At 41.3% G+C, this 25110-nt stretch overlaps 1 protein-coding gene across 2 annotated transcripts in view; it reads left to right on the forward strand.

The window, feature by feature from the left end:
• Positions 1-25110, forward strand: part of XYLB (xylulokinase) — a 155030-nt gene that overhangs the window by 39441 nt on the left and 90479 nt on the right. For both annotated transcript variants that reach the window (XM_083377001.1, XM_083377002.1), the window contains exons 9-15: positions 3551-3669; positions 4544-4625; positions 5662-5702; positions 6849-6964; positions 9069-9184; positions 9975-10048; positions 10864-10960. In XM_083377001.1, coding sequence (XP_083233127.1) covers positions 3551-3669; positions 4544-4625; positions 5662-5702; positions 6849-6964; positions 9069-9184; positions 9975-10048; positions 10864-10960 — 645 coding nt within the window. The remainder of the gene's footprint in view (positions 1-3550; positions 3670-4543; positions 4626-5661; positions 5703-6848; positions 6965-9068; positions 9185-9974; positions 10049-10863; positions 10961-25110) is intronic.

Raw genomic sequence — 25110 nt, forward strand, 5'->3', positions numbered from 1 at the left:
TGAAGTCCACAAGTCATAAAGTTCTCAAGGTTGCAGACCCCTGTTCTAGTCCAATCCCTGACTTAGGCAGGAAACTCTATATCATTCTGGACAAATAGCAGTCTAATCTCTTCTTAAAAACCTCCAGCATTGGACCATCCAAAGATTCTGAAGGCAAGCCATTCCTCTCATTAATTATTCTCATGTTAGGAAATTTCTCCTTTTTTCTGGATGGATTAGTTTCCATCCGTTGCTTCTTGTCCTGCTTTCAGGTGCTTTGGAGAATAGCTTGACTCCCTCTTCTTTGGGGAAGCCCCTGAGATACTGGAACACTGCTATCATGTGTCCCCTCATCCTTAGACATATCTTTTTCTTGCAACTGTTCTTCATATGTCTTAGCCTCCAGTCCCCTAATCTTCTGCTTGGCATCATCCTACAATTGTTAATAGTGCTAGGTTTTTTGTCCTTCTCTGTACAAAGTTCATTCAGATTCTTTCAGGTGATTCCTTACTTGCAAAGAACTTACATCCCTGTCTCCAGCATTAGTCTTTTTTCCTTCTTGTTTCCCTTTTGCAATACCCAGACAAATGAAAGTTTTAAAACTTGATTTTGGATTGGAAATGTTTCAGCTGGTTGTTAGGGGCTGCATTTTAAAGGAGGCATCATCATTTAAATGATGAAATGCTGTATCCTGCAGACACAGAAGATAGGATCTGTCAAAATAGCTCCCACCTGGCTTGGAAAGTGTTCATAATCCTCATTTTTGGACGGAGCAAGTGCCCGTGGCAATTTGCCTGCCTGCTAATTGCTTTCTGGTCTGTGGCAGGAGAACCAGCTCAGCCTTGTGCCAGTTGGCATGGCACCTCAGAGTCTCTTTCTTCCAGTAGTAACTGGGGAAGTGGCAGATTTCCAAGGAAGAGCAGATTTAAGGCTTCTGTATTCAATGGGGACGGAGAAGAGGGTAGAAACAAACCTTTGGGAATTGCAGTTTGTCTAGCTTTTCTCCATTCTGCTCTTTGGACATCCCATAACCAGCAACACCTACACCAGGAGAGACTTGCCTCTTTCTCTGATACAAAGAAGAACGAAGGGAATTTGCCTGAAACTGAGAAAGGAGGAGAGAGAGAAAAAATAGAAAGGCAATGGGAAAAACAAATACTTGGCTTCACAGCTTTAAAAAAAAAAGAGAGTAGAGACAAGAGAGAAAACAGAAAAACAAAATGTAATTCCTCCCCCCACTGTACAAAGAAAGTTTCCAAGGATGCTGGTGATCTTCCTTTTCTACATTCCATTGTCTAGTCCAGTGGAAACCCTTCAGATTCACGGGGACTGTAACTATTGGTTGCAGAATCTGGAATGGATGCAAATCTGGAAGGCTTATGGCTGAAGAGGACTCAGCTGAAGCTCAGATTCATATGACTGAGATGTTGATCATCACAATGAGAATTTATGTCCATGTGTATTTGTGTTCTTGGAATCTCTTTGGATTATCATCCAGGACAGATTGTTTCTCACTGAAAGCTACGGGACTTCACAAAAACTCTAGCACAGCTAAGGGTATTTAAACTTTTGTTATTTATTTATTTATTTATTTATTTATTTTAATTCCATTTATATCCCGCCCTTCTCCGAAGACTCAGGGCGGCTTACAAGCTTAGCAGTAGCCTTCATTCTATGTATATGCCTGCTTATTAGGGCTTTCACACACACACCCCAAGCGGCATTATTATAAAGTCAGCTTAATTGCCCCCAACAATCTGGGTCCTCATTTTACCTACCTCGGAAGGATGGAAGGCTGAGTCAACCTTGAGCCTGGTGGGACTCGAACCTGCACTAATGGCAGGCAGCTGGTGTTACTTAAGGAGGCATTAGCCCACTGCTCCACCAAGGCTCTTATAGAAGGATATCTGCCAACATTTTCTCTAACTTATTTCCTAAGCCTTTCTTGACCCCCCCTAGCTCTTCACAGCTTGGGTCACAAAACTAAAAGTGGCAATAGACATAGAGATAGCCCAAATTGGGAACAGAAAAATTTGCTTAGTTGCCAGGAAGATTTCTTGTTGGGTATTCCAATGGGTGACCTCAGGTAAAGGAATAAGATAGACAAGGTCAAAGAATGAACATTGATCCAGTAGATGAGTAAAGAGCTCCTAGCTTTTGTCTTGTCCATCCGCTATATAGCTTAAGAGGTTGTGAATTGCATTTTGTTTTCTTTGATCATTACAGTAACCTTTGCAATCATGTACTTCCCTTGATGGAATCTGTACAGGTAGTCCTCAGCTTATAAACATTCATTTACCAGTCATTTGAACTTATGGTATTGTTGAAACAATTGATTTATGACTGGTTCTCACATTTTCGTCCGTGGTAATATCCCTGTAATCACATACCTTGCGATTCAGGCACTTGGCAATCAAACGTTTTGTTGACTAGGATTGCAGTGTTCTGCGGTCATGTAATCACTATTTGCAACTTTCCTAGCTAGCTCCCTGCAAGCAAAGTCAATAGGGAAAGTTGGATTTACTTATAACAACCATGTGATTCTGTTAATGAACAGGATAAAAAAGATTGTAAAATCAGACATAGTCACGTGATCTTTCATCTCTAACGACTGCATTGCTTAGAGTTGGAGGTTCTGATCCCAAATTCTGGGGGACCCATATTCTGTAAGGCAAGGCTTCTTGGTAGAAATATTCCTACTTTGAAATAACTGCATAACAAAAACTTGTACAGGTAGTCCTTCATTTAAAACAATTCATTTAGTGAGCATTCAAAATTACAACAGCACTAAAAAATGTAAATTATGGCACTTTTGACTATCATAGCATCCCCATGGTCACATGATCAAAATTCAGACGCTTCACAACTGATTCATATTTACAGCTTTTGCAGTGTCCTAGGGTCGTGCTTTTTGCGATCTTTTTTTTTAAAAATTCCATTTATATCCCGCCCTTCTCCGAAGACTCAGGGCGGCTTACAAGCTTAGCAGTAGCCTTCATTCTATGTATATGCCTGCTTATTAGGGCTTTCACACACACCCCAAGCGGCATTATTACAAAGTCAGCTTAATTGCCCCCAACAATCTGGGTCTTCTGACAAGCAAAGTCATTCTTCCTTAGCAACAGGAATTTTAGGCTCAATTGTGGTCGTAAGTCAAGGACTGCCTGTAACTTCTGCTGCCTTCTTTGGGAATTTAATGCCGCCACTTGAAAGCAAAATACGTTGTTTGTTTTGATAACAGTTGTCCTGCTCAATACGCCTTTTTTTGGGAGGAGTGTTAGCCTGTCTCTTTTTGTGTTGTTTACCTGTTAGTTTTTTTTTGTTCTCAGGTCTGACTTACTCTGCAAGCTTCATATGCCCAGAATGTGTCTGATAAATGATACATCAATAATAACATTAAGCAGATAATGAGAACAATCTTGTGTAATGGTAAATACACAGATTTTAAATTTTAGGATAACATGTTTTTCATCTTCCTTTCTCTCTTTCCGTTCCTCTCTGCACATATGCAAGCTACAGATTACTTTTTGAAGGGATCTGTTGGAAAAAGAATTCTATTTTCCTCTTGCAGGATCTGGCATGAATTTATTGCAGATTTGGGAAAAAGTTTGGAATCCAGTCTGCCTTGATGCTTGTGCACCCCAGTTGGGAAGGAAATTGGGCCAACCTGTGCCCTCAAGCAAAATACTGGTACGATTAACTGTGGAAGAAATAAGGCGAGTTTAACAGTGGGAGAAATCAGAATTAAATCTGTAGATTCTGTCTGTATTTATGTGGAATGGCAATGAGAAATTCTATGCTACAGATTTATTGTTATTAATCCTATGAGTCAGTGTTGACTTCTGGTGACTGTCTGCACTCCCATCCCACCCCACCCCACCCCATCCCTCCCTCCCTCCCCCCACCTACCTTCTCATCAACTGACTGATCCATCCATCCATTCACCTATCCATCCACCCATCCATCCACCCATTCATCCATCCACCCATCCATCCATAGACCGACTCATCCATCCATGCATCCATCCATCCCTCTGTCCATCGATCCATCCCCTATGGATCCATCCAACCATCCATCCATCCATCTATCTGTCCACCCATCCATCCCTCTGTCCATCCATCTATCACCTATGGATCCATCCATCCATCCATCTGTCCACCCATCCATCTATCACCTATGGATCCATCCATCCATCCCTCTGTCCACCCATCCATCCCTCTGTCTGTCCATCCATCTATCACCTATGGATCCATCCATTCAACCATCCATCCATCTGTCCACCCATCCATCCCTCTGTCCATTCATCCATCACCTATGGATCCATCCATCCATCCACCCTGTCTGGTTTCCTATAATAAGGAAATAAAAACATATTTAATCTTTTGCAAATTTAAACTACCAGTCATTTTGATTTTCTTCCAAGGGATTTGGGAACTGTTACCCTGGAAGGGAAGAACATTCTTTGAAGTGGAGTCTTAGTTTTTCTATTCAAAATGCATTGTTCTGAAATCAGATAGCCATATCATTTATTTTTAAAAATAATAGTTAAATTTCATTCTTTTAGGGATTCATTTCACCCTATTACACTCAACGATTTGGATTTAATCCTGCTTGCCAAATAGTAGCATTTACTGGAGACAATCCAGGTAAGAAGGGTTAAAATTCTGAGGCAAGGAACTTTATTTTTTGTTCAGTTTTATCTTGAGAAGGTGGGTGAAATGTCTGTATAATTGTCCTGTAGGAAAAATTTTCTCTGTGAATAATTTCTTCAGCCATGTGTTAAAGCAGAGTTTTCCTGGAGAAACCTTGGTATTTTCAAATTTTAATCCAATGCAGCCGTTCAAAGAAGAAAGATCTAAAGTAGTTCTCAACTTACAACCACATCTTGGAACCAGAATTTCTGTTGCTAAGCAAGACAATTGTTCAGTGAGTCACATTTGATTTTATGACCTTTTTTTGCCATGGTTCTTAAGTGAATCATGAAAGTTGTTAAGTGAATCCAGCTTTCCCCATTTATTTTGCTTGTGGGAAGCCAGCTGGGAAGGTTGCAGATAGTGATCACATGATGTTGCAACAGTTGTAAATACTTGCTGATCACCAAGTGTCCAATCACGTACTCTGCTCAATGCTGCAACAGTTGTAGGTGTGACAACCGGTCATAAGTTATTTTTCCCCCAATACTGTTATGACTTCAAATATAACTTCAGACGTTTGAAGTTGTAAGGGTAAGTTGTAATCAACTTACAAACTAAAAATTGTAAGTTGAGGACTATCTCTACTAGGTCCTACTAGAATCACTAGAACGTAAGTTGATGATAGCTGATTTCAGTTGATAATAGATGATCTCTCTGAGGGTTCAGAATGGGTAATTTCTTATTTGTATGCTTTGCATACTCCGGAGGTCTTCAAACCTGGCCCTTTTATGACTTGTGGACCAACTCCCAGAATTCCTCAGCCTGGCACGTGTGCCTGGCTGAGGAATTCTGGGAGTTGAAGTCCACAAGCAGGGGTCTTCAAACTTGGCCCTTTTATGACTTGTGGACTATAACTCCCAGAATTCCTCAGCCTGGTGCCAGGCTGAGGAATTCTGGGAGTTGAAGTACACAAGTCATAAAAGGGCCAAGTTTGAAGACCCCCGGAGTACTCTATTCTTTAACTGAGCTTCTATATTTTCATTTTCAGCGTCTCTGGCCGGAATGAGACTTTCTGAAGGCGACATAGCAGTAGGTGTCACCATCTTCATTAACTAACCTTCATGTGGTTAATTGGATTAGGAATTTTGAGATCCATGCTGTCATGATCCTTAGAGAGCAACTCTTGAGTTATGTACTCGGATCCCACTGATTTTGCTGGAATAGATGCAGGCCTGTCCGTAAAGCTTTTCCTTGCTGTGCTGATGAGCAGCATCTAGAGAAGCTAAATTTCGTGATCTACCTTAGCACAGAAATGGGCATTGCTTTGTCATGTGCTGCCTACTAATTTATCACCATTATTCATTTATAGAGCTTCTTGACTTACGATAGTTTGTCTAGTGACTATTTGAAGTTGCAACAACACTGAAAAAAGCGATTCATGACCCCTTTTTGAGACAGTTGTTAAATGAGTTTTGCCCCATTTCACGGCCTTTTTTGCCACAGTTGTTAAGGGAATCGCTGCAGTTGTTAAGTTAGTAACATGGTTGTTAAATGAATCTGGCTTCTCCATTGAGTTTGCTTGTAAAAAGATTGCAAAAATGGATCACATGAGCCTGGGATCCTGCAACATCATAAATAGGGGTCAGTGGCCAAGTGGCTAAATATCGATCATGTGAACATGGGGATGCTGCAGTGATTGTAAGTGTGAAAAAGGGCCATAAGCCTCTTTTTTCAGTATCATTGTAACCCTGAACAGTCCCTAAATAAATTGTTCTAAGTCGAGGACTGCCTGCATAAGTGGTGGGAAAACTTGCTTGGTGATGTGTGATTGGAGTGCAGCTTTAGGTCCCAGCTGACATTGCTCTTGGTCAGGGATCTTCAAACTTGGCAACTTTAAGACTTGTGGACTTCAACTCCCAGAATTCCTCAGCCAGCTGGCTGAGGAATTCTGGGAGTTGAAGTCCACAAGTCTTAAAGTTGCCAAGTTTGAACACCAATGCTCTTGGTCATTGAGGATTATGTAGCCATGAATTTTCCACAATAAATCCTTAGATTCTGTTAGAATATTTTTTCTGCTCTTATGTTTCATATAAAGCTGGCAAGCAAAGCCAATACCAGAAGAATTCAGTTGCTGTAATGTGTAATTTGAAGATAATTAGGGCAAACAAGTAGGTTTTAATTCCTGCATTGCTTTTTCTGCTTTTCTGCTAACACCTTGATTATTTTCTTCCCCAGATTAGCCTCGGCACTAGTGATACCCTGTTTCTCTGGATTAAAGAGCCAAAACCTGCTTTGGAAGGTCACATTTTCTGTAATCCAGTTGATTCACAAGCATTTATGGCCCTGCTTTGGTGCGTGCCTTCTACTACACGACGTATCAGACTAGCTTTGTAAAAGGCATCATTTCTGTCATTTATTTTAGTTCTTTAATGCTTTAGATCTTATTTTCAAAAGGCGCTTCGGGGCTTTATTTATTTTTATTTATTTTTAAACCTTCCCTATTATATTAATAAATCACTCAAGGTGGCGAGCATACCCAATAGGCCATTCTTCTCCTACTTTCTCCACCTAACTCTTAACATGGGTTGGGTTGAGAAAGAGGATTGGCCCAAAAATCACCCAGCTGGGTTTCATGCTTAAGGCAAGACTAGAACTCACTGTCCCCTGGTGATCAGCCCAAAGTCACCTAGTCAGCTTCCATGCCTAAAATGGGACTGCCCCAAGGTTACCCAGTCAGCTTCCATGCCTTAAGGTGGGAACTTAACATTTCCTGGTCCAAAGTCACCTAGGAGGCTTTCATGCTGAAGGCAGGACTAGAACTCACAGTCTCCTGCTTTCTAGTTTGGGGCCTTAAGCACTAAATCAAACCGGCTTTCTTACAAGATGTTTCTGTATCACCTCTCTGAAACACATTAAGACAACTCCTCACTTTTCTTGGACAGCTTCTCAACCTTGGGGAAAAAAGAGCGCCTGCTTTAAGCTATTCCAGACTGATTTTATATTGCCGTAATTGGGATGGCAGTTCTCAAAATCATGCCATTAATGTCAAAAGTTAAGGTCTAGATTTAATAGGGATTGCAATTGCAATCAGTCTGATTGGCTAGAATGTTGAGGATAGGCATCTGAATTTACAAGAATCCATGTCAAGAAAGGCCTGTTTGGAGCAGGGAAATACACTTAGTTAATGTATTCTAAATACTTTACTACTCAAAAATGAAGATAATAGCATGAAACATTCCATTATTATAGATCTTTACATCCTCAATTGTATATAGATGATGCTTAACTTACGACTACAGTCGGGACTTCCATTGCTAAGTGTGTCATGCCTGATTTTACAACCTTCTTTTGCCATAGCTTTTAAGCAAATCCCTGCCGTTCTTAAATAAATAATATGGTTGTGAAGTGAATCTGTCTTTCCCCATTAATTTTGCTTTTCAATAGCCAGCTGGAAAGGTTGAAATAGTGATCAGATGATACCGGGATACTGCAACTATTGTAAATCCCCACAGTTACATGATCAAAATTCATGTGACTGTGAATTTTGACCATGTAACTGTTGGGGATGTTGTGATGGTCGAAAGTGTGAAGAATGATTGTAACTCACTTTTTTCAGTGTTGTTGTAACTTAACGTTTGCTAAATGAACAGTTGTAAGTGGAAGACCACCTGTGCCAGGGAAAAACTGACAGCCTCACAGAGGAAATTGCAATGAATAATCCATTTATTCAGATTATGTATTAATTAGTTTTGCTTAATTTGTAAAAATTAGTAAAAAAATCTTTCTTTGAAGAAGTTTAATTACACTTTTTCTTGCTTTGGATAGCTCGACTACCACTGTTACTAATGCAATGGAAGACACCTAAACCCTTGTAAGCTTGTAAAAAGATTGGGCGTAAATTGGATTATAGAGGAGAATATTTGGTTATGTCCAACCTTCTTCTCCAATTGCAGAGGCGTTAAGTCTCCATGGTTCACCATTGGCCATATTGCCTAGGCCAGGGGTAGGCAACCCCGGCTCTTTTATGACTCATGGACTTCAACTCCCAGAATTCCTGAGCCAGCATGGCTCAGCTTGGAAACCTCTCCCTTTCCTTCAGTGTGGCTGGCTCAGGAATTCTGGGAGTTGAAGTCCATGAGTCATAAAAGAGCCAAGATTGCCTACCCCTGGCCTAGGGGATTAAGGGAGTTGCAACCTGGGATGCAGTGGCATCAATTGAAAACTAGTCCTTCATTTCTTACACACTTAAGTTAAACCATGGCGAAGTCAGACATCAGGAAGCCTCTGGCCTTTACAAATATTTGTGAAAATAGTCTTCAGATCCACACTGCTGCTTGGCAGCCCCGCAGATACTTTCTGATTTTCTAACGCCAGATAATAAAACGATGCTGCTTCGGAATTCTGACTAAACCTCTTGGAGAAATGAAAGGAGTCATGTATTGTTATTTGTTCTAGCTACAAGAATGGCTCCTTGATGCGAGAGAAGATTAGAGATGAGTTTGCCTTGGGCTCGTGGGAGGAATTCTCAACAGTTCTTAAGTCAACAGCTGCTGGAAACGGTGGAAAGGTGGGTAGGTATCTTGGAAGATTTATAATCCCCCACCCCATCCTCTACGTTAGGTGGGATTTATTCCAGGAAAGAAGCAATTGGAGGAGAGTCATTGCTTCTGCCTGTCGCATCAGATGGCTTGGCTGGAACTAACTGACCCTTTGTTTTTCAACCTTGGCATCTTTGAGACGCATAGACTTCTACAATTCCCCAGCCAGCCAGCTGTCTGTCTGTCTGTCTGCTTTGGTCTGGTTGCAATAAACCATATCTGTACATTCAAAAGAGGCAATAAAAAGCTAGGAAGAAAAAAAACACAGAACAAATCCTCTCCAGCAATCAACGCCCAAATAAGCAGGGATTAATACCAGATAAATAATCAAACAGAAAACAATATTCTAATCCAGGAACTACTAAGTAGAAAAACATCCCCCCATTCTGTCAAGGCAAGCTACTGTATATAATAAACAGGGAACAAACCCCACACTTGCTAGCACTAGTGATGTTGCTTAGTCAGGTAATGAAATGTCTGTAAGCAAACAAGCAGAGAGAGGACCAAGGCCTCCATGATGAAAAAGTAACTTAGTGACCAGTTCTTGCCTTTATGACCTCTGCAGGTTTGTAAAGCAAAGGAAAGCTGAGGTAAACATAGTTGAGCTTCTAGTTAGCAATACTTCAGTTAACACTAGGACCTACCTATTAAATGGAACAAAATGCAAAAAATCTTGGGGGAGGTTGACCTTTATTTAACTGTAATCCTTTGAAGACTTATGACTGAATAAGTCTAAGTTTATTTTTTCTAATATTTGATTTAGGTTTTTATTTTGACGTGAGGGAAATTACACCAGAAGCTGTGGGAATTCACAGATTCGATGGCCACAATGCTGAGGTAAGAGTCCTTATATGTGCATTTATGGGTTACTCCAGATTTCCTATATATGAAGCTTGATTTTACTTGTAAAATAGCCAGGTTCTGATTTTGTCTTTCCTGAAGTGAACAGTCCAAGACTGTTGCTTTATTTTTTGAGGCCTCCAGAATGAATGGCTCAGCTTTGCATCATGAGATGCCCTTAAGGTGTTTTAGATTTCAACACCCAGAAAACACCAATTAGTTCACAAATTAACAGATGATTTACAAGCAGTCTTTGGGGTTGTTGTAATCTTCTGGGAGGTTTGCATGTGTGTGACTGAACAACTGTTGCAAATCCAGGTATTGAGAAATCTGCAAATCCAGGTGTTGAGAAATCTGCAAAGACACCATACAGGTGGTTCTTGATTTAAGAATACAATCGAGGCCAAAATTTCTGTTGTGACAGTTAAGTCAGTCACACCCGATTTTACAAACTTTATTGCTTTGGTTGTTAAGTGAATCATGGTCGTTAAGCAAATCCAGTTTTCACAACTGACTTTGCTTATGGGAAGCCAGCTGGGAAGTTGCATGGCCATCACATGATCCCAGGATGCTGCAGCTTTTTCTAAATATATGCCTGTTGCCAAGCACTCAAATTTTGATCATGGGACTGGGGATTCTGCAATGGTTGTAGATGTGAGGATCAGTTGTAAGTCACATTTTTGAGTTTTGTAAGTTCAAGTGGCCACTAAATGAATGATTGTAAGTCGAGGACTAGCTGTACACGCTACTGGTAACAGCTGCCTGCCCAAAACAGATTGCATTGGAGGCTTAGATGTTCAGTTTCATTTCAGACACCAGCGTTCCCTAAGGACGTGGAAATACGAGCCTTGATTGAAGGACAGTTCATGGCCAAGAGGATCCATGCAGAAAAGCTGGGCTATAAAATACGTGAGTTTCTTTGCATCTGGGTAAAGGGAGATCTGATTAAAGTGGCAAATGTTGCCTTCTCATCTCTGAGAAGTGGGTCACTCTGCCTTGAAGCAGTAAGCCACAGCCTAATCAAGGAACAGTCAAGAAGAAAAGCAGAAAAGCGACTTGTATATAAACAGAGAGCAAACCCCTCTCTCTTCTATCACTGATGATGTTACCTAGTTGGTGTTGGAAGAAAAGTCTGCCTCGTGGTTCCATCCAAGCCGGGGATAAACAACATGGCGGCTGCTTTAGGAAGAAGGTTACAGTTTATTGCAGAGGAAAGCCAGACAGGAAGATGGATCCAGCAGAAAAGGACTGAGCACATGTGGGGAGTGGGTTTTTATACCCCCTAGACCAGGGGTAGGCAACCTCGGCTCTTTTATGACTCATGGACTTCAACTCCCAGAATTCCTGAGCCAGCTTGGCTGGCTCAGGAATTCTGGGAGTTGAAGTCCATGAGTCATAAAAGAGCCGAGGTTGCCTACCCGTGCCCTAGACTCTATTGTTTGGTTATTTCCTGTTTCAGGCTTTGTATTTCCTGTGTCACGTATTCTGTCCTGAGTCTAGGTGTGCCTTTCTGGTATTCTCAATGGTTGTGGGTCAATCCATCCTATTATGTCCTGTCTTAGAGTTTGGGTGGGGTATGTAGAGTTTAGGTGTCTTTGTCTTCTTAATGTTTTAGCTTCAACCTTCTTGATGGCTTACATTTGCATGTCTATAGAACTGGTTTTCTGCTTGGGACAGAGAGACTTGGGGGCAGGCTTGGTTTCTGCTTTTAAAATCCTTTAGGGGAATATATTCTGCCCTTTTAATATTTCCTTCTCTGGGGAGCTGACTTCCCACAATGGGTAATGAAAAATCGTGAAGGAAACAACCAAGTTCAGAGAGCACCAAGGGCTGTACAGTCACTTAGGTCAGATGAGAGGTGTGAAGATCTAAATAAATAAATGAATGGATGGGTGGATGGATGGATGAACACCTTTAAGAAAAAACACATATCAATATTAATAATGGTTTCTAAAATGTTAATAAACATAGGGTTGCTTAAATTGTACAGCTGGAGCCGAAAGGTAGCATTGATAAACAGCAAGAAAATACATTCAATTAATTAAAGCACACTTTAATTTGAAATTAACGGTTCTGATTTAGAGAAGCAGCAGTATCCAGAGTATAAAGTATCCTTTATTAAGATTAGGAGATGAACATTGCATTGCAAACTTGGGCCCTTTCATATGTCTGTAGGGTGTCAAGATTCGTGCACAAAAGAAGCCAAACTTGTAGTGTAGGTACAAAATTCATTTTGTCCTCTCTCCTGTGGATATCTCCAAATTAAGGGCTGATTCACTGGGGCAAATGAGACCTGTGATTTACTAAGGAGCCCTCATAGTCTGGTCTTCAGAATTGTCTTCAGTCTTCTTCTTATCCATATGACTTTGAGATTACTGGGCTATAGTGAGGGTCGGGTCTGCTTTGTCCACCCCCCTGAAGCTTTGCACCGGCACGCCACAGGGCTGTGTGCTTAGCCCCTACCTGTACTCTTTATACACTTATGATTGTGTATCATCTGACCCATCCACTGCGATAATCAAGTTCGCAGATTACAACTGTGGTGGGTCTTATTACAGGTGGGGATGAGACAGCATATAGGGCGGAGGTACAAAAACTATCCATATGGTGTAGTAACAACAACTTGCACCCAAACCTCAGCAAGACGAAAGAGATGGTGTTAGACTTCCGGAGAAAAAAGGAGGAACCTGCCCCACTTCACATCGGAGAGAACTGTGTAGAGAGAGTTTCCTCCTTTAAATTTCTGGGAGTCTACCTCTGTGAAGATCTGACCTGGAAAGTTAACACAACTCAGGTGGCTAGAAAGGCCCAACAGAGGCTTCACTTTCTTAGGGTCTTGCGGAAGAACAGGGTAGAACAACGGCTAATGACCCTCTTTTACCGGTCTACTATAGAGAGCGTCCTCTCGTATGGTATTGTGGTTTGGTATGCTGGTCTGCGTATCTTAGGTTGTTGATATTTCTTCCGGCAATCTTAATTCCAACTTTTGATTCATCTAGCCCTGCCTTTCTCATGATGTGCTCTGCATATAAGTTAAATAGGCAGGGTGACAGTATACAGCCTTGCCAGACTCCTTTCCCAATTTTGAACCAATCAGTGGTTCCATGTCCAGTTCTCACTGTTGCTTCTTGACCCGCATATAGGTTTCTCAAGAGACAAATAAGATGGTCTGGTACTCCCATCTCTTTAAGAACTTGCCACAGTTTGTTATGATCCACACAATCAAAGGCTTTAGCATAGTCAATGAAGCAGAAGTAGATGTTTTTCTGGAACTCCCTAGCTTTCTCCATGATCCAGCGTATGTTGGCAATTTGATCTCTAGTTCCTCTGCCTCTTCGAAATCCTGCCTGTACTTCTGGTAGTTCTCGATCCACATACTGCTGAAGTCTAGCTTGTAGGATTTTAAGCATGACTTAAAATATCAACAACCTAAGATACGCAGATGATACCACTCTAATGGCAGAAAGTGAAGAAGAACTAAAGAGCCTCTTGTTGCGGGTGAAGAAGGAGAGTGCAAAACTTGGGTTGAAACTTAAAATTAAGAAAACCAAGATCATGGCATCTGGCCCTCTCAATTCCTGGCAAATAGATGGGGAAGAAATGGAGGTAGTGACAGATTTTATTTTCCTGGGCTCCAAGATCACTGCAGATGGGGACTGTAGCCAAGAAATTAAAAGACGCTTGCTCCTGGGGAGGAAAGCCATGGCAAATCTAGACAGCACACTAAAAAGCAGAGACATCACCCTGTCAACAAAAGTGCGTATAGTCAAGGCTATGGTCTTCCCAGTTGCAATGTATGGCAGTGAAAGTTGGACCATAAGAAAGGCTGAGCGCCAAAGAATTGAGGCCTTTGAACTATGGTGCTGGAGAAGACTCCTGCGAGTCCCTTGGACTGCAAGGCGATCAAACCGGTCAGTCCTAGAGGAGATCAATCCTGACTGCTCTTTAGAAGGCCAGATCCTGAAGCTAAAACTCAAATACTTTGGCCACCTAATGGGAAGGAAGGACTCACTGGAGAAGAGCCTAATGCTGGGAAAGATCGAGGGCAATAGAAGAAGGGGACGACAGAGAATGAGGTGGCTGGATGGAGTCACTGAAGCAGTAGGCGTGAGCTTAAATGGACTCCAGAAGATGGTAGAGGACAGGAAGGCCTGGAGGAATGTTGTCCATAGGGTCGCGATGGGTCGGACACGACTTCGCAGCTAACAACAACAACAACAACAATGCTGGTCTGACAGCCGCGGATAGGAAAGTATTGCAGAGGGTAGTGAGCACAGCACAAGACATTGTGGGCTGTCCCCTGACACCACTGGATGACATCGCCAGGGCTCGTTGCCTTGGAAGAGTGAGGAAGATTCTCAGGGATGACTCACACCCTGGACGGTATCTCTTTACTCTCCTACCATCTAGTAGGAGATATAGGAATATAGCCAGCCGTACCAACAGGCTGAAAAATAGCTTTTATCCGTGGGCTGTTAGGCTTTTAAATGGGACATAATCTTATGCAGAATTGACTTGGGAGGCCGGTGTGTGGTGTAGTTGGTTCACATAGTGTGGTGGGATGGAGGGTTTGTTGTCACTGTGTGTTGAGGTGAGAGAGCACGGGGGGAGGCTCAGCTAATCTCAATGTACACATGTTGTACTTTGACAATAAAGGTTTATTATTATTATTATTATTATTATTATTATTATTATTATTATTATTATTATTATTATTATTATTATTATTATTATTAATAGGCAGCCAGATTCTGTGGGCTGCCCAATTTTTTCCAAGCAGTTATGTCCATGGGGAAATCCTTGCTGAGTTAATTCAGGAGACAATTACTTCATGGCTCTAAAACTGGTTAATATCTGCTTGCAAATGTGTTTTGATGAACCTGGGTTTTACAGACTCCAGCTCTGTAGGAGTCGTTAGTGTATCCGTTAATGGTTTATAGAGGAATAGCACCCCTGTAGTAGGAATTAAAAGAAATCAATGTGGTGTTTAGGCATTTGGCTAAACTAATCGTTTTTTTTAACTTCAAGCTAAGACCTACTCACAGCTGCAGTCATTGTGAAGGCTTCAGCCTTAAGGTGACTAAATTGTTCACATGTCCAATCTTAGCAGCTTCCTCTTTAGTTGAGGTAGTGAAACCCATCAGGAAATACAAGTCAATGAGCTAATTCAGTGTGCCATGATGTGAGTTTTTGAGTAGGTTGTTTAGACCTCATCTTAGCTAAATAGAACAACCAGATATTATCACATATAGTGTGGCTGTATTATTATCATTGATCATCGCACAGTCAGCCTGATGTTCAGACTGGATTTGGCATTTTTGTCTACCTATCGAGTCCTTACCAAGGACCTGGGATAGGCAGATGTGGATGTTTGATGGTATTACAGATATCGTCGCAGGATGGAAGCAGTTCCTAGTAAGGCCGCCTTTTGCAATTGACTAATAGTAAATTTGTCAATGCCAGTGGTGTTCAAGTGATGCTCCAGTTGTTTTGGGATTGCACCCAAGGTGCCTATTACTATTGGTACTACCCTTGCTTGCCTTTGCCACAGTCTTTCTATTTGTAGGTCTTTTCATTTTGTTATTTTCTCCACTTCTTTCTCGTCTATTCTGCTGTCCTTCAGATATTCTTCCAAAACCATTTTTCCTTCTTTAACCATCTGATGCACTTGCAGCATTCCACGTCCACCTATTTGCCTTTGTAGATAGAGTCTGTCAATGTCACTGCATGGATAAAAGGCATGCTTCATTGTCATTATTTTTCTGGTCTTCCTATCCATTGTTTCTAGTTCTGCTTGAGTCCAGTCCACTATTCCAGCTGTGTATCTAATGACTGGAATTGCCCAGGTGTTGATTGCCTTCATGGTATTTCCTCCGTTGAGTTTGGACTTTAAGATCTTCTTCACTCTTTTGATGTATTCACTTCTAATCTTTTTTTTACTTGGTGCTTGATGTTATCACATATAGTGTGGCATTATTTTTATTTTTATTATTATTATTATTATTATTATTATTATTATTATTATTATTATTATTATTATTATTATTCCATATTATTATCTTTTTACTTCCCTCTTTTATTGGTGGTATTATTATTATTCTCTCTGCTGCTTTGCATGTATACTGAATGGACTAGAGACAAATTCCTTTCGTGTCTAATCACATTTGGCCAAATAAAGTATTCAGTTCAATTCAGTTCAGATTCTGAACAAATATACATTAGAATGTGATATGCCTGAGATATATAAATTTGGAATAAGTTGATCATTGATCTAATATTGATGGAGAGGATTTTAGCACAATTTAAGTACTTTCCTTCCAGGGTGTTATATAAGATACTGCACAACAGTATTATGAAATAGTGTTATGGGAATATAATCTTAACACTGTTCAATTTTTGTTATCATCTCATATTTAAGGACTCTTTCTGTCCAGAAGAGGGCATTAGATCCCATCTCATGGCTGTTTTATATGTTCGTTTGGTCATTTAATCCCTCCTATTTAACTGTTCAGATGAATGTTGCGGCCAGTTTCCAATTACAAAGCACAAAACATACAGCTTTTTTCCCCCAGTAACTTTGTGTTCCTGTTAATCTAAGATGACAGAGAAAATCCTTCAAGGATGTCCTGTGTCATGTTTCACATCAGTCTGAAGTAGTATTATTCAAACTTGGCAAATTTAAGATGAGTGGACTTCAGCTCCCAGAGTTCCATAGCCAGCAGGGAGGGAGCAATTGAAACCACTGATATTTAACGCTTCCTGTTATTATTTAATTATTTATCGAGCCAACTTTATTTTTTTTTGTAATATCCCTTCTCCTATTTTCCCCATAACAACAACTGGATTGTGCTAAGAGAGAATGACTGACCGAAAGTTGCCTTACCAGCTTTCAGGCCTGGGCGGGATTAGAATTCACCATCTCCTCATGATCGGCCCAGAGTCACCAAGCCGGCTTTCATATCTGAAGCGGGACTAGAACTCACCATCTCCTGGTGATTGGCCCAAAGCCACGTAATTGTCTTTCATGCCTAAGGTGGGACTAGAATTCTATCTCTGGTGATTGGCTCAAAGTCGGTTTTCATGCTTAAGGCAGGACTAGAACTCACTGTCTCCTGGTGTCTAGTTTGGTGCCTTAACCAGTAAGCCAAATTGGCTCAATTATCACTAGCTGATTTATTAATATATGTTATATTTGAGTTTGATCCTGTTCTGTCCCTTTTTTCCTACAAAAAGTACTTCCATGTGTGGGTTTGGGGGATGGTTTTGTTTATTTATTTATCGTCTTTTTTTGGTGGTGGTGGGCTTTGTGTGATTGTGTGTGTGTGTGTGTGTGTGTGTGTGTGTGTTAAGTGCCTCCCTTCCTCTCTTTTAAAAATGGTGTGTAACAATTGTAGTCAATGATTTAATTGGATTTACTGTGAAAATGCCTGGAGGCCTTGTTTCTTGGACTCCCCAGAGTTTTGCAAAAGTTCTCAGGGATCAAATTGTTGTTGCTAAAAATAAATCCTTCACCAAGGTAACCCAGCCCATATGCTAAGAAAATGCCATGCATCTACCATAAGAGCATATGGAATGTGATGAATTTATTATGCAAATACATTCGGTCTGCCTTTTTGGTATAATTTATTCTTCCTTGCCCTACGAAAGAAATGCCGGAGCCTCTGCAGGATATAGTTAAGATTCATCTATTAACTAGAATCTCGTTCCTCAATTCATCTCTTACTCTCTTTGAAGATACTCTCTTTGTATTTTCAAGTTGATAACAGAAGGCCATAGCTGGGGTGCTTTATTTTTCTTTAAAAATGTAAAATGAGCTTTTCAAGATTATCAGGTGATGGGCAAGAGATCCAGAGGGAGACTGGTGGAAATTAAACTCGATACTCTCACCGTGGGAGAGGTGAAATTCCTCATGACTTCATAATGGAATAGCAGAGAAGTACTGGTGGATCCCGAAATACAAGTGTTTGGCATGTGGCCCAGAATTACGTGGCTAGAAACACAATACAGGTAGTCCTCGACTTACGACCACAATTGAGCCCAAGCTTTCTGTTGCTAAACAAGACAGTTGTTAAGTTACCGTTGCCCCATTTTACCACTTTTCTTGCCACAGTGAATCACGGCAGTTGTTAAGTTAATAATATGATTGCTGAGCGAAACTGGCTTCCCCATTGACTTTGCTTGTAGAAAGATTGCAAAAGGGGATCATGTGACCCCAGGATGCTGTGACTGTCAGAAATATGAGCCAGTTGCCAAAAATCTGAATTTTGATCATGTGGCTGCGGGGATTCTGCAAAGGTCATAAGTGTGAAAAATGGTCATAAGTCACCTTTTTCAGTGCTGTTGTAACAGTCAGTAAATGAACTGTTATAAGTTGAGGACTGCCTGCACATTGTTACAATGGATCATTTAGCGACTGTTTGAAGTTAATGATGGAGTGATCCCCTTTGTAGTCACACAACTGAACCCTGGGCGCAAGGTTGCATTTACGGCCACATGGCCATGTTTTACAATGGTTTTGGCAAAACCACATTTATAACAAATCACTGGTCCATGTAATGATTGTGGTGTTTGCTTAATGATTGTTGCAAAAAAGGTAAAGCTGGGTCGGTCACACGACTGACTCGTTTTACGACCTTCATGAATTAGAACTGTAATGGGCAGACTCCATTAGGGTCATATGTGAAGGACTCCTATATATAGATAATAAAAAGTTCTAAAGCAGGGGTGTCAAACTCAATTTCATTGAGGGCCGCATCAGCATTGCGGTTGCCCTCAAGGGGCCGGGTGGGTGTGGCCAGGGTGGGCGTGGCCTGCTGGGTGGGCGTGGCTAGAGTGCGTATGGCCTACTGGGTGGGCGTGGCCAGCTCTACATCGTTCGCATCAAGGATGCCTATGGGGGCCTGGGCAGGAGTGGGACAGATCTGAGGGTCTCTGATAGAAGGAGGGTCTCTGGTCCAGGGCCAAGGCAGTGGGGGCCGTTCCCTCGCTGTTTCCAGGATGGCTTCGCAGGCCGCATGAAACCACTTCGCGGGCCAGATCTGGCCCCCGGGCCTTGTGTTTGACATGTCTGTTCTAAAGGCATCTAACTTAAGGCTGTACAGTCCTGAATTATGATCATGAAATCTTTAATTCTGGACAATTAGAAGGAGAAATTTCATACATAACACAACTGTGCACATGCCACAATCACTACTATTGGTGAAGCATAAATATTGCAGTTCAGTGCTGTTACTAGCTGCACTAAGATGCTAATAGAGAGTGAGTTGCCTCTGTAAACCGAACCTCTTCAACCTGCTGTTCCCCAGATGTGTTAGAATTCACAGACAGTTCTCAACTTTTGACTGGTAGCTTAGCAACGGATTGAAGTTAGAACAGATTTCACAAAAGCTAATTAAGACCCAATTCCAAGGTTATGATGGCTGCACATCCCACATGGTCATAGGATTGCGTTTTGGGAGCTTGGCAACATCTTTATGGCCATTTGCAGCGTCCTGCAGTCATGTGACCATGATTTTTGCCAGTTTCCACTATTTTCTTCCTACTGGGTAAAATAAACAACTGTAGCACTTGCTTAATGATAGTGGTTCACTTAATGACCACTGCAGAAATGTGAAAAATTGGGTCTGATCATGTGATGCCTTGATTTATAATTGCAACAACTACCGTAATTCCTGACACAATTATGTTCATAAATTGAGGACTACATATACAGTATCCCTTTAGTCAGATTGGTAATAATTTCTGCAGACTTTTTATAAAACCATGAAGATTTATGGCAGGCCCTACTCCTGATAGCAGTCAGTTTTATGCACACACTGCACACTGAGTAGAAAAATTATTATGCAGGTAATCCTTAACTTACAACAGTTCATTTAATTACTGTTCAAAGTTACAAGGATATTGAGAAAAGTGTCTTATGACATTTTTCTTACTTTAGACTGTTGCAGCATCCCCATGTCCCAAATTCAGATGTTTGGCAACTGATTCACATTTATGACGGTTGCAGTGTCCCGGGGTCATGTCATCCCCTTTTATGACCTGGCAAGCATAGTCAATGGGGAAGCCAGATTCACTTAACAACTGTGCTACTAACTTAACTGTGGCAAGAAAAGTCATAAAATGAGGCTAAACTCACTTAACAAATGTCTCACATAGCAACATAAATTTTGGGTTCAATTGTAGTCAGAAGTAGAGGACTGCCTATATTACAATCTCTTTTGAAAAAGAGCAAAACCTCTTGTGTCCATATTTTCATACCATGCATGATTCTATTTATTTTTAATATATTAAATTTATACTTAATATCTGACGGCCAAGTGGCTCTGGACTCAAGTTATCTTTATACAATTTTCATGTCTTGTTTTACTCACCTTTACTGCAGACAAAGCCTCTTTATTGCACATTGCTGGTTTTGGAAACTTATTGTAACGTGGAAGGAAATATAAAGACCTAGTCATTGGTGCCTCATATGTTTTTAGCGTCTCTAGTGAAAAGAGAAAGTGAGCTCTGAGTAGGAGGCACTTTTTTGCCTGTGAAGAATTGAGTATAAGGTTTTTATTTTTATTTCAAAAATATTCCCTTCCCTCTCTTCCTACCTGAATAGTCCTAGAGAGCAGGGTTTCTCAACCTTGGCGGAATAACAGAATTAGAAGGGACCTTGGAGGTCTTCTAGTCCAACCCCCTACTCAAGCAGTAGGACCTAGACCATTTCAGACAAAGATTTATCCAATCTCTTCTTAAAAACCTCCAGTGTTGGAGCACCCACAATTTCTGGACACAAGCTGCTCCACCGGTTAATTGTTCTCACTGTGAGGAAATTTGTCCTTAGCTTCTCAATTTCTCCTTAGCATGCTGGCTGGGGGATTCTGGGAATTGAAGTCCACACATCAAAACTGCCAAGGCTGAGAAAAACATTTTATCACAATGTGGGAAGAGGAATACCCAAAGTAGTATGACCTTTTAAAATCTGCGTCATAATCAACCTGGTCAGACAAGGAATTTTCCAACATTAAGCTAAAAGCGAAATCCGATGCCAGTAATCCATCTGCTTGCGGTAATGTCATGGCCACCCTTTCCATTTTCCTGATTTGCTATTTTTCTAACTCTTCAGTTAAATGGCATCTCACGCATTTAGAAGTTCAGAAGTAGAAGAGAGTCAGGTTTTCTAGAGGGGAAATCCTCACAACATTTGGGGTATTTTATCAAAAAGCAAGTAGTTACCCTCAACCTGATTGGGTTGGGATGACTATTTATGGAAGACGTTGACTTGGGAGGCATACATTTGACTTGGGAGATAGAATCACATTTTTGGATCAAATGTTAATATTTATGTGATCCTTCCCACTGACACAATGTCATCTCACTATCCATCTTTGTTTCAAAAGCTGGGGATGATGGACTCTCTTTACAGGCAGTCTTCAATTTACAACATTTCATTTAGTGACTATTCGAAGTTACAACGGCAATGAAAAAAGTGACTTATGATCATTTTTCATACTTAACGACCATTGTAGCATGCCTTAAGATCATGTGATCATAATTCAGATGCTTGGCAACTGGCTCACCTTTATGGCGGCCTCATTGTCTCAGGGTCACGTGATCCCCTTTTGTGACCTTTTGACAAGCAAAGTCATTGGGGAAGCCGGATTCACTTAACAACCTATCACTAACATAACAACTGCAGTGATTCGTTTAATAATTGTGGCAAGAAAGGTTGTAAAACAGAGCAAAATCCACACAACAAATAGCAACAAAAGTTTTGGGTTCAATTGTGGCCAAAAGTCGAGAACTACCTTTATTTATTTATTGTATATAACTTTGTTAAAATTTTAAAGGAAGAAAAAACTAATACAAATTAATATAAAATAAGAAAAAGAAAAGAACAAAAAAAGAAAGCTAAACTGCAAGAAAGGGGTAAAAAGTAAAAGAAAAACAGGAAAGAGAAAAGATACAAAAAAGATACTTCTGATATTCTTTACAGCAGTTGTAAATACAATTATAAATTTACTTCTTACTCCGTGATTGCCATTTAACACTTTTCTTTCTAAAATCTATCGTTTAATCATCAAAACCATAAATGATCTATTGTTTTTTTCCCCCTATCCTCCGCAAAAAAAATCTATAAGGAGTTTCCAGTCAGCAATAAATGTAGATATTGTCTTTTCTCTGATCAAAGACGTGAACAGTGAGTTTATGAAGTTAAATACCCATGCTTTGCTAAGGGAGAAAAAGAAAAGCATCCAAAGAATTTGGAAGGAAGCAATTAAATTGAATTTCCAGAAGCACGCTTGGCCTCTAAAGGCAGATTCCTAATAATTTTGCAGTTGATAGCTTGACAGGGTGAAATCAATTTTAACAGGATGTATGCATGCTACAAGTAAACTGATGAATGTGTTTGTCAATCTTTGGCTCAGAATGCTACTAATTCAAATGTTACCTTTCCTTTCCGTTCCTGCCTGTCCAAGCTGCTCGGCCCTCTAAAAGGCAACTGTAGATAGACTGTTGTCGGCTGATTTATTGTCATGGGTCAGCTTCCACGTAGATCCTATTTGTACAAATCAAAGCTCTTCCCTACAAGGAAACATGCGGTACAATTTTACTTATCCATTTTAATTACAAGTAGGGGAAACACACATACCACTTTCGCATTGCAATTGGAGGTACCGAGTTGTTTTGGCCTGTCTGGTAAAGCCATTGGTTCAATTTGCTGAGAGTTGAAAATTGTTGATGGAAGAAGTTTTACAAGAGTAGAGTAAAAATGGATGAAGCAAAGTCAAGATGCTGTGGTTGGCATTTCTAGTTTTTTTTTAATATTTTTTCCTAGAAGAGCTAGGAAATATGATTGACCTGTACTGTATTGGGGCAGAAGAGATTGTACAAGTTCCCAACTTTTGACCACAACTGGGATGAGAATTTCCATTATTAAGCAAGGCAGTTGTTAAGTTTCTCCTGATTTTATGACCATTTTTGCCACGGTTGTGAGGTAGATACTGCAATTGTTAAGCAAACTACACAGTCATTAAATGAATCTATTTTCCTTTTTCGAAGCTGCTTGGGAAGGTCACAAAGAGTGATCATGATGACCCCAGGCTGCTGAAAATGTGGTCAATTCATTCCAGTTGCCAAATAACTGAATTTTGATCACATTACTGTAATAATGCTGTCAAAGTCATAAGTGTGAGGACTGGTTGTAAATTTTTTTTGGTGCCATTGTAATTTCGAATAGTTGTTAAATGGTTGTAGGTTAAGGATTACTTGTATACATTTATTCAAGGTGTAGAGGGTGTATACATCTGTCTTTCTCAATAATATACATCTGTCTCTCTGATAATAGCAATAGCACTTAGACTTATATACCGCTTCATGGTGCTTTACAGCCCTCTTGAAAAGTGGTTTACAGAGTCAGCCTATGGCCCCCAACAATCTGGGTCCTCATTTTACTGACCTTGGAAGGCTGGAAGGCTGAGTCAACCTTGAGCCAATCAGGATCGAACTCCTGGTAGTGGGCAGTGAGTAAGTCTGCAATGCTGCATTCTAACCATTGCGCCACCAAGGTTCTCCTCTCTCATGCCCTTTAAAACAGAGATCCCCAACCTTGGCCACTATCACTTGTGGACTTCAACTCCCAGAATTCCTCAGCCAGCCGGGAGTTGAAGTCCACAAGTCATAGTGGCCAAGTTTGGGGACCCCTGCTTTAAATGGTGCTTGCTTATAATCGGTTACAAACAGTGAGGGTCGGGTCTGCTTTGTCCACCCCCCTGAAGCTTTGCACCGGCTCGCCACAGGGCTGTGTGCTTAGCCCCTACCTGTATTCTTTGTACACATATGACTGTGTATCATTTGACCCATCCACTGTGATAATTAAGTTCACAGATGATACGACCATGGTGGGTCTTATTACAGGTGGGGATGAGACAGCATACAGGGCAGAGGTACAAAAACTATCCATATGGTGTTGTAACAACAACTTGCACCTGAACATCGGCAAGACGAAAGAGATGGTGATAGACTTCCGTAGGAAAAAGGAGGATCCTGCCCCACTTTACATCGGGGAGGACTGTGTGGAGGTTTCCTCCTTTAAATTTCTGGGAGTCTACCTCTGTGAAGATCTGACCTAGAAAGTTAATACAACCCAGGTGGCTAGAAAGGCCCAACAGAGGCTTCACTTTCTCAGGGTGTTGTGGAAGAACAGGGTAGGACAACGGCTTATGACCCTCTTTTACTGGTCTACTATAGAGAGTGTCTGTTATGTATTAATGTTAAAGTGTTAAAGTTATGAGTTCATGTAAATGAGTTCATGTAAATAACTGTGACAGGAATACACGCGCAGCTTTTGACAGCTGTCAAAAGCTGCCGCCGGCGAATGCGCAGGCGTGGCAGCTGACAGCTCTCAGCTGTCAGCGCGGCCACCTACTATGCAAGTGCAGCCGCCACGAGGATTTCGAGCTGTCAAAAGCCAGACGCAGCCGATTGGTCCAGCAGTTCAGGCGGGAGAAGGACAACCGGCTGATTGGTCCAGCCAGCCGGCGGCTGGCTATAAAAGAGCTGAAGCTGGCCAGGTGATTGTCCAGTACCTCAATAAGCAGTCAGCTTAAGCCTGCTGTCTCCGCGTGATCCTTGCGCGCAAGCCACTTCACTGGCGACGAGGATGGGATCTGCTTCGCCAAGCTGAAGTCACCAGCCGAGGAAAGGGAACTTTCCGGCGGCCAGAGTGAGTCACGGTTGAAGTCACAGGCACGGAAGTTATAACTTCCGCTGACGTGGCGAAGCAGAAACATGGACCGAGACAGCATGGCCAACCTCGGACACATCCGAGAGTTTGACATTCGTCACCCAGAGCATTGGGAGTCGCACTTGGGTCAAGTCGAAGGGTTCCTGCTGGTCAGCAAAATCACCGAGGACCGGTCTAAGGTGGCAGCCCTCCTGTACCTGAGCGGCCCGGCGGTATATGACGTCGCCATCAGCCTCTTCAGCCCAGAGCCGGTAGCCGAAGTACCCTACGCGGAACTGACGGAAAAACTCAGCAAGCATTTTATGCCAAGGCGCTCCAAGCTATTCTG

The sequence above is a fragment of the Vipera ursinii genome, assembly GCF_947247035.1.
Source record: "Vipera ursinii genome assembly, chromosome: Z".
Lineage (NCBI taxonomy): Eukaryota > Metazoa > Chordata > Lepidosauria > Squamata > Viperidae > Vipera > Vipera ursinii.